This window comes from Mobula hypostoma, chromosome 1 (assembly GCF_963921235.1).
Source record: "Mobula hypostoma chromosome 1, sMobHyp1.1, whole genome shotgun sequence".
Taxonomy (NCBI): domain Eukaryota; kingdom Metazoa; phylum Chordata; class Chondrichthyes; order Myliobatiformes; family Myliobatidae; genus Mobula; species Mobula hypostoma.
In genome coordinates, this window is record NC_086097.1 from 196,904,842 (window position 1) to 196,921,309 (window position 16,468).

The following is a 16,468-nucleotide window of genomic DNA, read 5'->3' on the forward strand; positions in this document are numbered from 1 at the left end:
GACCCAAAAAATAACCTACCAAATCATACCAAAAATCGGCACGTACGTGCATGTGCACACACCTGCCCGCGCGAGGCTTCACGGTCATGGTAGTCTTTCTCAGGGTAAACACAAGTTTAAAGTGGGCGCCTTTTTTCTATATAAAGTAGAAATAATGTATGTACAGTGTAGTTTCACTTACCAGTATCGGGAAGATTTAGCCAAAAACTGATTTGTGGGGGAAAAAAAATCAGCACATACAACAACGCACACACACCTGCCCGCGCAAGAGCTCAAGAGCTCTTAGAGCTGATGTCGGATTTGAAGATGTAGAGACTTTGAGGGTAGAGTTAAGAAACTACGAAGGTTAAAAGATCCCAATGAATTCTATACAGACCTCCGAAAAGTAGCCAGAATGTAGGTTGCAAGTTAAAAAGGGAGATAGAAAAGGCATGTTGAAAGCAAAATGTTACGATAGTCGCGGAGGATTTTAGTATGCAGGTTGATTGGGAAAGTCAGATTGGCTTTGGATCCTAAGAGAGGGAATTCGTGGAATCCCAGCAACACACATCAAAGTTGCTGGTGAACACAGCAGGCCAGGCAGCATCTCTAGGAAGAGGTACTGTCGACGTTTCAGGCCGAGACCCTTCGTCAGGACTAACTGAAGGAAGAGTTAGTAAGAGATTTGAAAGTGGGAGTGGGAGGGGGAGGGAGAGATACAAAATGATAGGAGAAGACAGGAGGGGGAGGGATGGAGCCAAGAGCTGGACAGGTGATTGGCAAAGGGGATATGAGAAGATCATGGGACAGGAGGCCCAGGGAGAAAGACAAGGGGTGGGGTGGGTGGAAACCCAGAGGGTGGGCCAGGGGTATTGTCAGAGGGAGAAAAAGGAGAGTGAGAGAAAGAATGTGTGTATAAAAATAAATAACGGATGGGGTATGGAGGGAGGTGGGGCATTAGCGGAAGTTAGAGAAGTCAATGTTCATGCTATCAGGTTGGAGGCTACCCGGACGGAATATAAGGTGTTGTTCCTCCAACCTGAGTGTGGCTTCATCTTTACAGTAGAGGAGGCCGTGGATAGACGTGTCAGAATGGGAATGGGATGTGGAATTAAAATGTGTGGCCACTGGGAGATCTTGCTTTCTCTGGTGGACAGAGCGTAGGTGTTCAGCAAAGCGGTCTCCCAGTCTGCGTCGGGTCTCGCCAATATATAGAAGGCCACATCGGGAGTACCGGACGCAGTATATCACCCCAGCCGACTCACAGGTGAAGTGTTGCCTCACCTGGAAGGACTGTCTGGGGCCCTGAATGGTGGTAAGGGAGGAAGTGTAAGGGCATGTGTAGCACTTGTTCTGCTTACAAGGATAAATGCCAGGAGGGAGATCAGTGGGGAGGGATGGGGCGGACGAATGGACAAGGGAGTAGGGAGCGATCCCTGCCGAAAGCAGAGAGGTGTGGGGAGGGAAAGATGTGCTTAGTGGTGGGATCCCGTTGGAGGTGGCGGAAGTTACGGAGAATAATATGTTGGACCTGGAGGCTGGTAGGGTGGTAGGTGAGGACCAGGGGAACCCTATCCCTAGTGGGGTGGCGGGAGGATGGAGTGAGAGCAGATGTGCGTGAAATGGGAGAGATGCGTTTGAGAGCAGAGTTGATGGTGGAGGAAGGGAAGCCCCTTTCTTTAAAAAAGGAGGACATCTCCTTCGTCCTGGAATGAAAAGCCTTATCCTGAGCGCAGATGCGGCAGAGACGGAGGAATTGCGAGAAGGGGATGGCATGTTTGGGATGGCATTTTTGCAAGATACAGGGTGAGAAGAGGAATAGTCCAGATAGCTGTGAGAGTCAGTAGGCTTATAGTAGACATCAGTGGATAAGCTGTCTCCAGAGATAGAGACAGAAAGATCTAGAAAGGGGAGGGAGGTGTCGGAAATGGACCAGGTAAACTTGAGGGTAGGGTGAAATTTGGAGGCAAAGTTAATGAAGTTAACAGGCTCAGCATGCGTGCAGGAAGCTGTGCCAATGTAGTCGCCGATGTAGCGAAGGAAAAGTGGGGGACAGATACCAGAATAGGTACGGAACATAGATTGTTCCACAAAGCCAACAAAAAGGCAGGCATAGCTAGGACCCATACGGGTGCCAATAGCTACATCTGCAGAATTCCTGCTGTATTCATAGAATCCCTATGTGATGGCTTTTTAGAGCAGCTTGTGGTTGATAATACTAGCAAAAAGGTAATTCTGGATTGGCTTTTGTGCAATGAACCAGATTTAAAAAATGAGCTGAAGGTAAAGAGAGGCAGTGATCGTAAAATGGAATTCACCCTTCAGTTTGAGAGGGAGAAACTAAAGTTAGATGCATTTCAGTGGAGTAAACTGAATTACAAAGACATGAGAGAGGAGTTGGCCAAAGTTGATTTGAAGCAGACACTAGCAAGGATGACAACAAAACAGCAATGGCTGGAGTTTTGGGGAGCAATTTGGAAAGCACAGGTAGATACATGCCAAAGAAGGAGTATTCAAAAGGACAGAGGAGGCAGCCGTGGCTGACAAGGGAGGTCTTTTGAGGGCCAGATCAGAGGCCTTCAAGTCTGGTGACCAAGAAAGTGACAAGAGGTCCAGAAAGCTATTTCACAGATGAAGAGACAATTCTGGATTGAACTTGAATCAATGACGGATGTTCAACAGTTGTGGCAGGGCTTGAATGCTATCATCTGTTAAAGTTAAAATAAGTGGCATAGGTAACAACAGGGTTTTGCTTCCAGATGAACTCAGTGCCATCTATGCTCTCTTTGACCGTAAAAGCATGGAGGAGTCATCATGAATTCCCACATCCCCCCAATGATCCTATAATTTCAGTCTCTGAGGCCGATGTGCAAGCAACTTTCAGGAGGGTGAACCCGTGAAAAGCATCTGGCCTGGATGGTGTACTTGGCCAAGACCTAAAGACCTGTGCTGATAACTGGCTGGAGTGTTCACTGAGATCCTTAACCTCTCACTTCAGCAGTCTGAGGTACCCACCTTCTTCAAACAGGCTTCACTTATATCGGTGCCTGAGAAAAATGTGGTAACCTGCCTTAATGACTATCGTCCAGTAGCACTTGCATCCACAGTGATGAAGTGTTTTGAGAGGATGGTGATGAAACTTGTCAACTCTTCCCTGAGAAGTGATTTGGATTCACTTCAGTTTGCCTAACTGAGCAACAGGTCCACAGCAGATACCATTGTATTGGCTCTTCACTCAACCCTGGGACATCTGGACAGCAAAGATGTATACATCAGGATGTTCCCTCTTGACTACAACTCAGCATTCAATACCATCATCTCCTCAAAACTAATCAATAAGCTTCAAGACCTTGGCCTCAATTCTTGTGCAATTGGATCGTGAATTTCCTCACTTGCAGATCCCAGTCAGTTCAGATTGACAACAACTTCTCCACCACGATATCTGACAGCACAGGTGCGCCAGAAGGCTGTGTGCTTAGCCCCCTGCTCTATTTGCACTTATGACTGTGTGGCTAAGTACAGCTCCAGTGGCAAGTTTAAGTTTGCCGATGGCACCACTGTCGTAGTTTGAATCAAAGGTGGTGACAGCTTAGCGTATAGGAGGGAGACTGAGAATCTGGCTGAGTGGTGCCAAAAACGAGAACCTCTTACTCAATGTCAGCAAGACCAAGGAGCTGATTTTTAGTTGCAGGAGGAGGAAACCAGAGGTCCATGAGCCAGTTCAAATAAGAGGTGGAGAGAATCAGTAATGTTTCGAAGGATCTGTATTGGGCACAGCACAGCTGCACCTCTACTTCCTTAGGAAGTTACAGAGATTCGGCATGACATCTAAAACACTGTCAAACTTCTTTAAATCTGTAGTGGGGAGTGTATTGACTGGCTACACCACAGCATGGTATGGAAGCACCAATGCCCTTGAATGGAAAATACTACAACAAGTAATGGATACAACTCAGTCCATCACGGTTAACTCCCTACCCACCAGTGAGCACATCTATATGAAACGTTGTCGCAGGAAAGCAACATCCATCATTAGGATCCCCCGCCAACCAGAGCATACTCTCTTCTTGCTGCTGCTATCAGGAAGAAGGTACAGGAGCCTCAGGGCTCTCACCACCAGGCTCAAGAACAGTTATTACCCTCCGACCATTGAGCTTTTGAACAAAGGGAATAACTTCAACTTGGTTTGCACCATCATTATTAAAATCACCAGTAGGTGATGCTTATTCATGAGCAAAAGTATTGGGTTCTGAACACGCTAGAACATGCGTTGAGAAAGATGGCAAGCTGAATAAGACATAAAATTTGTTATAAGATATGAATTTATGGGATCCATACTAAAAAGATGGAGGGAACAAGACAATTCTTGGGATTTAGGAAGATAATTGTTCAGATCTTTGGTAAAGGAAGCAAATGTTAATGTGAAATTGAAGCATGACTCATGAGCTTCAGAATTATCATTAAGAGAGCACCTCAACATGGAAACAAGCCCTTTCACCCATCTAGTCCATGCCAAGCTATTATTCTGCCTTGTCCCATCAACCCACACCTGGACCATAGCCCTCCACAACCATCCCATCATTAACTTCTCTTTAAGTGTTGAAATCAAACCTGCATCTGCCACATAAGCAAGCAGTTTGTTCCGTAATCTCACCACCCTGTGTGAAGAAGTTCCCCCTCAGGTTCCCTTTAAATATTTCACCTTTCATCCTTAACATATGACCTTTAGTTCTAATCTCACCCAGCCTCAGTGGAAAAAGTTTACTTGCATTTACCCTATCTTTTCACCTCATAATATTGTATACCTCTATCAAAACTCCCCTAGTTCTTCAAGGCTCTCGGGAAATTAGTCTTGAGCTATTCAACCTTTCCCTATAATTCAGGTCCTCAAATCGCAGCTACATCCTTGACCAGAGCTGCACACAATATCCAAATCAGGCCTTCCCAGTATCTTGTACAACTTCAACATAACATCCCACCTCCTATACTCAGTACTTTAATTTATGAAGGCAAATGTGCTGAAGTCTCTATTTTCAATCCCATCGACCTATTTTCTTGGAATTATGGTTCTGTATTCCTCGATCCCTTGGTTCTAATGCACTCCTCAGTGTCCTGTTGTTCACTGTGTTAGTTCTACCCTGGTTTGCCCTCCCAAGTTGCAACAGTCACACTTGTCTTTATTAAATTCCATTTACCTTTTTTTTTTAAGCCCATTTTCCAGGTCCAAATCCCACTGCAAGCTTTGATACCATCCTTGCTGTTCACTGTTTCACCAATCTTGGTGTCATCTGCAAGTTTGTCAATGTCAAAGAAACGTGTTTTCAAAGCTGTAACATTTGAGGCATTACTGGCAGGATCATATTAGATATGGCAAAGTTATTTCCCATCGAAGGGGATTTTGGGACACAAGGGCACGACTTCAGGATTGAAGGATGTTGTTTTAGAACTGAGATGTGGAGAAATTACTTCAGTCAACGGGTGGTAAATCTGTGGAATTTGTCACCATGAGCGGCTGTGGAGGCCAAGTCATTGGGTGCATTTAAGGCAGGGATAGGTTCTTGATTAGCTAGGGCATCAAAGGGTATGGGGTGAAAGCAGAGGAGTGGGGATGACTGTAAGAATTGGATCCGCCCATGATTGAATGGCGGAGCAGACTCGATGGACCGAATGGCCTATTTCTGCTCCTATATCTTATGGTCTTGTATTCTATTTTAATCGCCGTTATAAAGAAAAATGAAGTATTGTTGGAAGGCATTTGGTGGAATGTTGCCCAATTGATTCTTGCGTTGAGAATTCTTCAGATAGATGAAGTCGCTGTCCTTATGTTGTATTCAGGAGATAAAGGCTCTGCTTCTTGATGGGTTTTGAAAATTTGAATGCTTAAAAATTCACCTGTTGTGCATGATTTTAAATTTAGTCAAAACTGTAGACTACTTTGATTTTAGAATGAGGATGCAAAAAATGTGAAGTTGTTTTATAGTGAGGATAGTGGCAATGGAAAGCACATCAGGATGGTCACAGATCGTGTTGATAAATTGAAGGCCTCCAAAGTAATTTCAGAAATTAATGTATGTCATTCAGCTTCTGCATTCTTCTATACTTCTTTAATTGTTAAACTCAGGATCTTGATTAAGGAAGGCCACACTGCACATTAATTAATGCAACCTCATTCTTTTTTTTTCAAATTTTAAGATACAATGTCACATTGCAACTGGTAGTTGTTCTGTTTAGGCCTCTACTGATACAAACCTTTGAAGAAGTGTCAGTGTGATTTCTGGTGATTTAATGCATTCTTGTTTTCAGTCTCTGTCCATTTTAGTTGTGAGCTGCCATATTTATCTGCTGGTTAGTGAATGTCAGGAATTAAATCCTTGAATACAGGTACTTTTGGAATGCCCTGAAAGGTGAGAGAAGGGTTTTACAAATAAAATTATTTTGTCCCTGAAATTAAAGTAATTTTTAAGGGAGAGCTTATGGTCAATATTCTTGTTATGCAGGTGAAGAATCTGTCACTTCAGCTGGATCAAGAGAAGAATAAGCAGGCAGTGACAAAGAATGAGCTAAAGGCACAGTCATTGGAAGCGGACAGTCTTAAAGGATCAGAGAAACAGCTGAAACAAGAGATCAATTCATTGCTGGAATCCAAACGGTCACTGGAATTTCAGCTGGCGCAACTCTCAAAGTATTTATTTGCTTGGAATTCCTTGCATTTATTTTATTCATTTGCAGCACATGGCAATCAGTGGCTAGACTAGCGCTTATTGTCTACATTGAATTGTGCTTAAGATAGTGACTTCTAAAATGATCTCTAAGGAACCAAGTTTCAGACACTTTGCTAAAGAGTAGATTGGGTAAAGAGGGTAGGTTTGTTTTCTTGAAGAACATTGGCTCAGAATCTTTCTTTGAACAACATGGTCATCGTACTGTAATTGATAAGCAACATTTTAATACAGATTTTTTTTAAATACACTGCAGTAAAATGGTGATAATCTGGCATCTTTTGAATTTAAGTGTTGGATAATAGATGTTACATTTATTATTACTTAAGCATATTTTCCATTTCACTTTTCTGAAATTTATGTAGTAGCATAATTTTTTAAATGAACCCATGAGTTAAAAGGATGTGGGAAATATATAAGCACTTTGGAAGTAGGCACTGGCCACAAATCTGCACTCATTCCTAACCCCTGGGTTCCAGACCTCAACTGGTGCACTTCAGACCCCAGCTCTGGTTCTGCAGTCCTTTTATGCTCTGGATCCTTCGCTGACATCCCAGACTAATAAATGAGTACTGCAAAAATCGTAGGCACCCTAGCTATATATATGTGCAGAAGACTTTTGCGCAATACTGTAGCTGACACATTATTTCAAGAGGGATTAAATATGTAATGCTGATACTTTGAAGTGTTGGTCAGATCACATTTGGAGTATTGTGAGCAGTATTATCTAAGGAAGGATGTGCTGGCATTGCATAGGGTCCAGAGGATGTTTGCAAGAATGATCTTCGGAACTGAGAATGAAAAGGTTAATGTATGAGGAACTTTTAATGGGTGTGAGCCTTCTTGCTGAAGTGTACAAGAATGCCCGGGTGTGTGGGGCGGGGGTTGGATTTTCATTGAAGCCTACCAGATATTGTAAAGCCTAGATAGAGTGGACATGGAGAGAATGTTTTCAATAGTGGGAGAGTCTAGGACCAGATGGCACAGCTCAGAAGAGAAGAACGTCTCTTTAGCCAGTGGGGATGAATAAGTGGGGAATTCATTACTAAAGACAGCTTGGAAGCTATGTCATTGGGTATACTTAATGTGAAGGCTGATAGATTCTTGATTAGTAAGAGTACCAAAGGTCACGGGGAGAAGGCTGGAGAATGGGATTGAGAGAGAAAATAAACCAGCCATGATGAAATGGAAAAGCAGACTGGCTGGGCTGATCGACCTCATTCTGCTAATATGCCTTATGGTCTTGTAGTTCCATGCAGAGCTGCAGGTAAATTATGGGCCAAGATCTGCCCTTTATTATGTTGCTGTTTGTCTTGCCTTATGTACAAATTATTTCATTGCAACTAGACTTTCCAAGTGCTTCATTTGCTATAAGATACTTTTGGGATGTCCTGAGGTTCCAAAGTATTCTCCACATGGAAGTAAGTGTATATTTTAGTATTTTTTCACTACCTCTCACCTCTCACAGAGGCACGTGGATAGCCAGAGACTTTTTCTCAGGGTTGAAATGGCTAACATGAAGGGGGCATAGTTGTAAGGTGCTTGGAAGTAGGTGCAGAGGGAATGTCAGAGTTAAGTTTTTTTGCAGAGTGGTGGATGTGGTAGAAGCGGATACAATAGGGTCTTTTAAGAGACTCTTGGATAGGTACATGGAGCTTAGAAAAAGAGAGGGCTATGAGGTAGGGTAATTCTAGGCAGTTTCTAGAGTAGGTTACATGGTTGGCACAGCATTGTGGGCCTAAGTGCCTGTAATGTGCTGTGGGTTTCCATGATTCTATGACTGGGGAATGTTTAGTTAGCTGCTGACTTATGAAGTTTAGTCCGTTAAAATTAGAGGCAAATGTAGCAATTTCACACAATGTCTCACTAACATTGATAACTTAAAACTGGATTGTCATGCTAGGTTTTTGTGATTGTGATCCAATTTCTATGACAAATTGGTTGATGTGGTGTTGGTAACAATATTATGGCTAATTACATTGATACTAGATATGCTTGCTTCATAAAGTATATTCAATTTAACGCTGTGTACAGTAATGTCTGATAAGGCTGCATTCTTTTGATGTCTTAAGGCAATATCGAGGTAATGAAGGCCAGATGAGAGAGCTCCAGGACCAGCTCGAGGCAGAGCAGTATTTTTCAGTAAGTGTACATTTTCAATATTTGAGGAGCTGATATAGGATACCAAAATGCCCTTACTACTTGGATGCAAAATTAATATTTGAATATTTTAAGCACTGACTAATCTTCAGAATCAAGTTTGTTTTACGCTTGGTTTCAGTAAGCTGTTATTAACACAAGCATGATTTCAGTAACAAGAATAGATGACACTTTGATTGTAACCTCAATTTCACACTACCCTCTAAGTTGCAGCAACCCAGATTTAAACCTGACCTCCAGTGCTATCTCTGTAGAGTTTAAGTGTTCTCCCTGTGACCACATGTTTTTTCTACTGGGCATACTGGTGGCCCTCCAGTTTCCCACCAATCCTAAAGATATGCTGAACGACGGGTTAATTGGCTACTGTAAATTGCCCCAGTAATTGTGGTAATTATAGAGAACATTGGGAAAATAACAACTAATATAGAATGTGTGCTTGATATTGACTTCCTGTGCTAAAGGCCCTTTTTTGCTCTTTTCACTGTTTGACCTTTTATTTTTTCGCGATGTTGCTTAATACTAGATTTTCTGACCAGAAGAAACACCCTTTCTTGCAGGGACCCTCAGGATACAGCTTATGATCTTATTTCTATAATATCCCTGGAAAGATTTTGCAAAGTTTTAGTGTGGAAATCTTGTCAATGCAATGGCCCAAAGATATCCTTATTTCTCCTTTGAATTTGTTCGCAGACTCTGTATAAGACTCAGTGTGGAAATCTTGTCAATGCAATGGCCAAAAGATATCCTTATTTCTCCTTTGAATTTGTTCGCAGACTCTGTATAAGACTCAAGTTAAGGAGCTCAAAGAGGAAAATGAGGAGAAGAATCGAATAAACAGTGAACTTCAGAGGAGGATGCAGGAGCTTGTTAGTGAAAGGTACAAAATTTGATATGGCGAACCTGTTTTACAAAGGGTGATGTTGAAATACTATAGTACATGTACATTCATGGAATGTTTTGCACATTGAGAGTGCTATCTACATATGAATGGAACCATTTTTAACCGTTCTCTCATTCCCAACAGTCCAAACTGCCTAAAGTTCAGGCGATACTAGCTTGAATGGATGTAGCTAAAGTGCAGTTAATCCATTTAACCTGTGGTTTGGCACTGACAAGCCTGTCAAGCCTACTTCTTGTATGATTAAAAATGTACATTGTGCTAGGTTTGTTTTGGAATGCTTGATTCTTTTTCCCCCTTAAACTGTTTTCTTTTATTTTCCACATTGAATTGAATTGACTTTATTTCTTATATCCCTCACATACATGAATAAAAATCTTTACGTTATGTCTCTTTCTAAATGTGCAATGTGCAATCATAATAAATAGAACAGTCATTGTAACATAGAAATACACTCAAATCAGCGTGAGTTAATCAGTGAGATAGCGTGATGGAAGAAGCTATCCCCAAGCCTGTTGGTCCTGACTTTTATGGTATGGTACCGTTTCCCAGATGGTAGCAGCTGGAATAGACCGTGGTTGGGGTGACTCAGGTCCCCAATGAACCTTCAGGCCCTTTTTTCACACCTGTCTTTGTAAATGTCCTGAATCATGGGAAGTTCACAACTGCAGATGCTTGGCTGTCTGCACTGTTCTCTGCAGAATCCTGTGATTAAGTGGGGTACAGTTCCCATGCCAGGCAGTGATGCAGCCAGTCAGGATGCTCTCAATTGTGCCCCTGTAGAAAGTTCTTAGGATTTGGGGGCCTAAACCAAACTTCCTCAACCATCTGAGGTGTAAGAGGCGCTGCTGTGCCTTTGTCACCACACAGTTGGCATGTACAGACCACGAGGTCCTCGGTGATGTGGATGCTGAGGAAATTAAAGCTGTTTACCCTCTCAACCCCAGATCCATTGATGTCAATAGGGGTTAGCCCATCTCCATTCCTCCTGTAATCCACAACCAGCTGCTTTGTTCTTGCAACATTGAGGGAGAGATTGGGACATTGTCTCCAATCATAGGGAGCTCATGAACTACTTTGTTACTAACAGTGCAACCATCTAGTTGACTATCTCTGATCTTAACAGGTCAGATTTATTGCTTCCCTCTAGTTTACCTTTGATCTTTTTCAAAGGTTCAAAGGTCAAATTTAATGCCAGAGATATGTATACAATATACATCCTGAAATGCTTTTTCCCCGCAAAACATCCACGAAAACGGAGAAGTGCCCGAAAGAATGAATGACAGTTAAATGTGAGAACCCCAAAGCCCCCCCAAGCTCCCCCCTCCCACGCGTAAGCGGCAGCGAGGGGCAATCCCCCCTCCCCCCACCAGCAAAAAAATAACGAGCATCGGTACTATCACCGAGCCCAAGTGTGTGCGCTAAGCAATAGTAAAGACACAGACCAAAGTTACCCCAAAGGCATTTCATCCGAAATTCGACAACCCACAGGTTCTCTCTCTCCCTGGCAAGAGAGAGAGAGGTGTCCCCCATTTTCACAGCGAGCGGGAGAAATAATAACAACCGGCTGGTTTGCGATGTTAAAAGTCCATATCGCCGCTTTTTTTTCCTGAGTTCTGTGTCCAAAGTTTGCAAAGACCTCGAGTCTTCGGGCCCACAGCGAAAGATTTTCTGGCCTCCCTGAAGACACACGAGTCTCCTCCCGTAACAACGACCCTTGATCTGCCCGCCTCCAGAGCCCCAAGATCTAAGGCTTCCGAACACGATCGAGATTCTCAGGCCAAACCCTTGGCATGTCAAATCGCGGCCAGTCGCGGAGCCCCGAGAACAGGTCCCATTCCCGCAAAGAACTGAAGCCTGCGTGTAACTCCAGGTTAGGGTCTTCAAAAGAACTCTGAAAGGGAAAAATAAAGATATTAATGGTAGAAATAGAGCTGTTTCCGAAGATGCAAGCAAAGGAGACGCCATTAGGCACCATCGTTCTCCTAAGCTCTGCCCCCAGGTACTGTCTTCTGTCTTCAAAATAATGAGACATACTTCCTCTCTTGTGGAACTACTGACTATTCGGCTTCCCTTCCTGACTGACATATTGACTGATTTTGTTGTTCCTCCTTCCTTAAATTCTTTCTCTTTCTCTTCATCTGCTGTGTTGATGATACTCAGATTTACGTAAGTGTCATCAAGTGACGGTGGTCCCATACAATCACTAAAAAACTGTACTGAACACTGATTGGATGTGTCAGAATTTCCTCCAGTTAAACAGAGAAAACTGAAATAATTGTTTTGGTGCCAAAAAAGAACGATTAAAAGACGGTGCTCACTTAGAATCGCTGTTGTTCCAGTCCACAAACCAAGCCTGAAACCTTGGTGTTGTGATGGACTCTGACTTAAATTTTAACTGCCACGTTAAGACAATTACAAAGTCAGCCTCCTACCATTTAAAAAAAAATAGCAAGAATTAAATTGCTTATGCCTCAGCAAGATCTAGAAAAACTCATCCATGCATTTATTTTTAGTAGGCTTGACTCGTGACGTTTTCACGGGTCTCTGTAAGAAATCCCTCAGACAGCTGCAGCTCATTCAGAACGCCACTGCTAGAGTCCTCACTGAGACCTAAAAAGTAGAACACTTCACTCCCGTTCTCAGATCACTGCACTGGCTTCCTGTCCATCAGAGGATTGACTTTAAAAAATTACTTCTGGTTTATAAAGCACTGAATGGTCTTGGGCCAAAATACATCTCCGATCTCTTGCTGCATTATGAACCTTCTAAGCTTTCAGGTCATCTGGGATGGGTCTGCTTACCGTCCCAAGAGTTAAAACTAAACGTGGTGAAGCAGCTTTTAACGACTATGCTCCACATAACTTGAATAACCTTCCAGATGATCTGAAGTCTGCCCCAACTTTAAGCTCTTTTAAATAGAGGCTTGAAAGTTTTCTTTTCGCTGTAGCTTTTAATTAGAATCTCCTGCACTAACTTTTATTCCTTTTTTTTGTGATTATATTGTCTGAAATTTGATGTTTGATTTCTATATCTTGTTTTATGTAAAGCACTTTGAACTGCCTTGTGTTTGAAAATTGCTATACAAATAAACTTGCCTTGCCTTGCACCTTTTGCTTAATGTTAAACCTGAGCTCGTTGATCCATAAGCCTTTTGATTACGGAAATAATGAAGTCATAAAGCACAAAGGCACAGAATCAGGCTCTTTGGTTCATCTGGTCCAGGACAGATTCCTGTCACAGTATGCTGACAGACCGACTAGGGGGAATGCCATACTGGATCTAGTACTAGGTAATGAACCGGGTCAGGTCACAGATCTCTCAGTGGGTGAGCATCTAGGGGACAGTGACCACCGCTCCCTGGCCTTTAGCATTATCATGGAAAAGGATAGAATCAGAGAGGACAGGAAAATTTTTAATTGGGGAAGGGCAAATTATGAGGCTATAAGGCTAGAACTTGCGGGTGTGAATTGGGATGATGTTTTTGCAGGGAAATGTACTATGGACATGTGGTCGATGTTTAGAGATCTCTTGCAGGATGTTAGGGATAAATTTGTCCTGGTGAGGAAGATAGAGAATGGTACGGTGAAGGAACCATGGGTGACAAGTGAGGTGGAGAATCTAGTCAGGTGGAAGAAGGCAGCATACATGAGGTTTAGGAAGCAAGGATCAGATGGGTCTATTGAGGAATATAGGGAAGCAAGAAAGGAGCTTAAGAAGAGGCTGAGGAAAGCAAGAAGGGGGCATGAGAAGGCCTTGACGAGTAGGGTAAATGAAAACCCCAAGGCATTCTTCAGTTATGTGAAGAACAAAAGGATGACAGGAGTGAAGGTAGGACCGATTAGAGATAAAGGTGGGAACATGTGCCTGGAGGCTGCAGAAGTGAGCGAGGTCCTCAATGAATACTTCTCCTCGGTATTCACCAATGAGAGGGAACTTGATGACTGTGAGGACAATATGAGTGAGGTTGATGTTCTGGAGCATGTTGATATTAAGGGGGAGGAGATGTTGGATTTGTTAAAATGCATTAGGACGGATAAGTTCCCGGGGCCTGACGGAATATTCCCCAGGCTGCTCCACAAGGCGACGGAAGAGATTGCTGAGCCACTGGCTTGGATCTTTCTATCCTCGTTGTCCATGGGAATGCTACCGGAGGATTGGAGGGAGGCGAATGTTGTTCCCTTGTTCAAAAAAGGTAGTAGGGATAGTCTGGGTAATTATAGACCAGTGAGCCTTACATCTGTGGTGGGAAAGCTGTTGAAAAAGATTCTTAGAGATAGGATCTATGAGCATTTAGAGAATTGTGGTCTGATCAGGGACAGTCAGCATGGCTCTGTGAAGGGCAAATCGTGCCTAACAAGCCTGATAGAGTTCTTTGAGGAGGTGACCAGGCATGTAGATGAGGGTAGTGCAGTGGATGTGATCCACATGGATTTTTGTAAGGCATTTGACAAGGTTCCACACAGTAGGCTTATTCAGAAAGTCAGAAGTCATGGGATCCAGGGAAGTTTGGCCATGTGGATCTAGAATTAGCTTGCCTGCAGAAGGCAGAGAGTCGTGGTGGAGGGAGTACGTTCAGATTGGAGGATTGTGACTGGTGGTGTCCCACAAGGATCTGTTCTGGGACCTCTACTTTTCGTGATTTTTATTAATGACCTGGATGTGGGGGTAGAGGGGAGGGTTGGCAAGTTTGCAGACGACACAAAGGTTGGTGGTATTGTAGACAGTGTAGAGGATTGTCAAAGATTGCAGGGAGACATTGATAGGATGCAGAAGTGGGCTGAGAAGTGGCAGATGGAGTTCAACCCAGAGAAGTGTGAGGTGGTACACCTTGGAAGGACAAACTCCAAGGCAGAGTACAAAGTAAATGGCAGGATACTTGGTAATGTGGAGGAGCAAAGGGATCTGGGGGTACATGTCCACAGATCCCTGCAAGTTGCCTCACAGGTGGATAGGGTAGTTAAGAAAGCTTATGGGGTGTTAGCTTTCATAAGTTGAGGGATAGAGTTTAAGAGTCGCAATGTAATGATGCAGCTCTATAAAACTCTGGTTAGGCCACAATTGGAGTACTGTGTCCAGTTCTAGTCACCTGACTATAGGAAGGATGTGGAAGCATTGAAAAGGGTACAGAGGAGATTTACCAGGATGCTGCTTGGTTTGGAGAGTATGCATTATGATCAGAGATTAAGGGAGCTAGGTCTTTACTCTTTGGAGAGAAGGAGGATGAGAGATGACATGATACAGAGGTGTACAAGATAATAAGGGGAATAGATAGAGTGGATAGCCAGCACCTCTTCCCCAGGGCACCACTGCTCAATACAAGAGGACTTGGTTTTAAGGTAAGGGGTGGGAAGTTCAAGTGGGATATTCGAGGAGGGTTTTTTACTCAGTGTTTGGTGCGTGGAATGTACTGCCTGAGTCAGTGGTGAAGGCAGATACACTGGTGAAGTTTAAGAGACGACTAGACAGGTATATGGAGGAATTTAAGGTGGGAGGTTATATGGGAGGCAGGGTTTGAGGGTTGGCACAACATTGTGGGCTGAAGGGCCTGTACTGTGCTGTGCTATTCTATGTTCTGTGGTCCATGCTGAACAATTACTGTCTAGTCCCATCGACCCACATGTGGACCACAGCCCTCCATACCGCTCCCATCCATGTACTTATCTAAACGTCTCTGAAATTTTGAAATCAAACCACTTCTGCTGGCAACTCGTTCCACACTCTCACAACTCTGAGTGAAGAAGTTCCCCTTCAGGCTTCCCTTAAATCTCTTTTCACCCTAAAGTAATTATCTCCAGTCCTAGTTTCACCCAACCTCTGGAAAAAGCCTGCTGCATTTACCCTATTTATACAGCTTGTAACTTTGTAATGCTTGATCAAATCCTCCCTTATTCTCCTACTCTCCAGGAAATAAAATCTTAAACTACTTAACCTTTTCCTATAACTCGGGTCCTCAAGTCTTGGTAACATCGTTGTAAATTTGCTCTGTATATCTTCTCTCTACTTCTGTTTGAAACCTGTTATGATTTTGGATGCCTCAACCAGGGTCAGACCAAATTTTTTTTTCTCTCAAGAAACGCTTATTCCTTGAATCATTCTAATAAGACTTTCTTGTATGCTTTCTAAGATTTTTACGTCCTTTTATATTGTGGTCACAAGAATTGGATGCAATATTGCAGTTGTGGGCCAACCAGTGCTTTATATAGGTTTAGCGCTACTTCCCTGCTTTTGCACTTAATTCATTTCTTAAAGAATCCCTGGATACCATACGCAATATCGGTCACACCCAACTTGCCTTGCTACTTTCCAAAGATGCAAGTATACATGCAAATTACTTTTTTTCCTGTAAACCCTGTGCCACTTAGTCTATATTATCTCTCCTTATTTAGTCTGTATTCTCTCCTTTATATAAATCTGCAATAATCTTCAAGTTTATCTGCTATTTGTCTGCACATTCTGTCAGGTTATCTCTGCAGACTACCATTAACCTCTATTTAGCACAATACAATCATTCTGTCACCCAAAAATGTAAGCTTGTACCTTGCACATTCATGTCAACAATAACAGAGACTCAGTGGCCACTGTGTTAGTTACTCCTGTACCTAATAACTTGACTACTGAGTGTTTGTCTGTAGCCAATCTACTTCAAGGTTCAATGTGTTGTGCTTTCAGAGATGCTCTTTTGTACACCACTGTTTTAATGTGTAGTTAT

The 16,468-nt window shown here is 42.9% G+C and overlaps 1 protein-coding gene across 2 annotated transcripts in view; it reads left to right on the plus strand.

Moving 5' to 3' along the window:
• The window catches only part of rock1 (Rho-associated, coiled-coil containing protein kinase 1), a 184,861-nt gene that overhangs the window by 126,434 nt on the left and 41,959 nt on the right, over positions 1-16,468 (plus strand). For both annotated transcript variants that reach the window (XR_010019714.1, XM_063062743.1), the window contains exons 20-22: positions 6,477-6,661; positions 8,771-8,840; positions 9,632-9,735. Coding sequence is in view for 1 of the 2 variants with exons in the window: in XM_063062743.1 (XP_062918813.1) it covers positions 6,477-6,661; positions 8,771-8,840; positions 9,632-9,735 (359 nt within the window). In the remaining variant the exon portion in view is untranslated. The remainder of the gene's footprint in view (positions 1-6,476; positions 6,662-8,770; positions 8,841-9,631; positions 9,736-16,468) is intronic.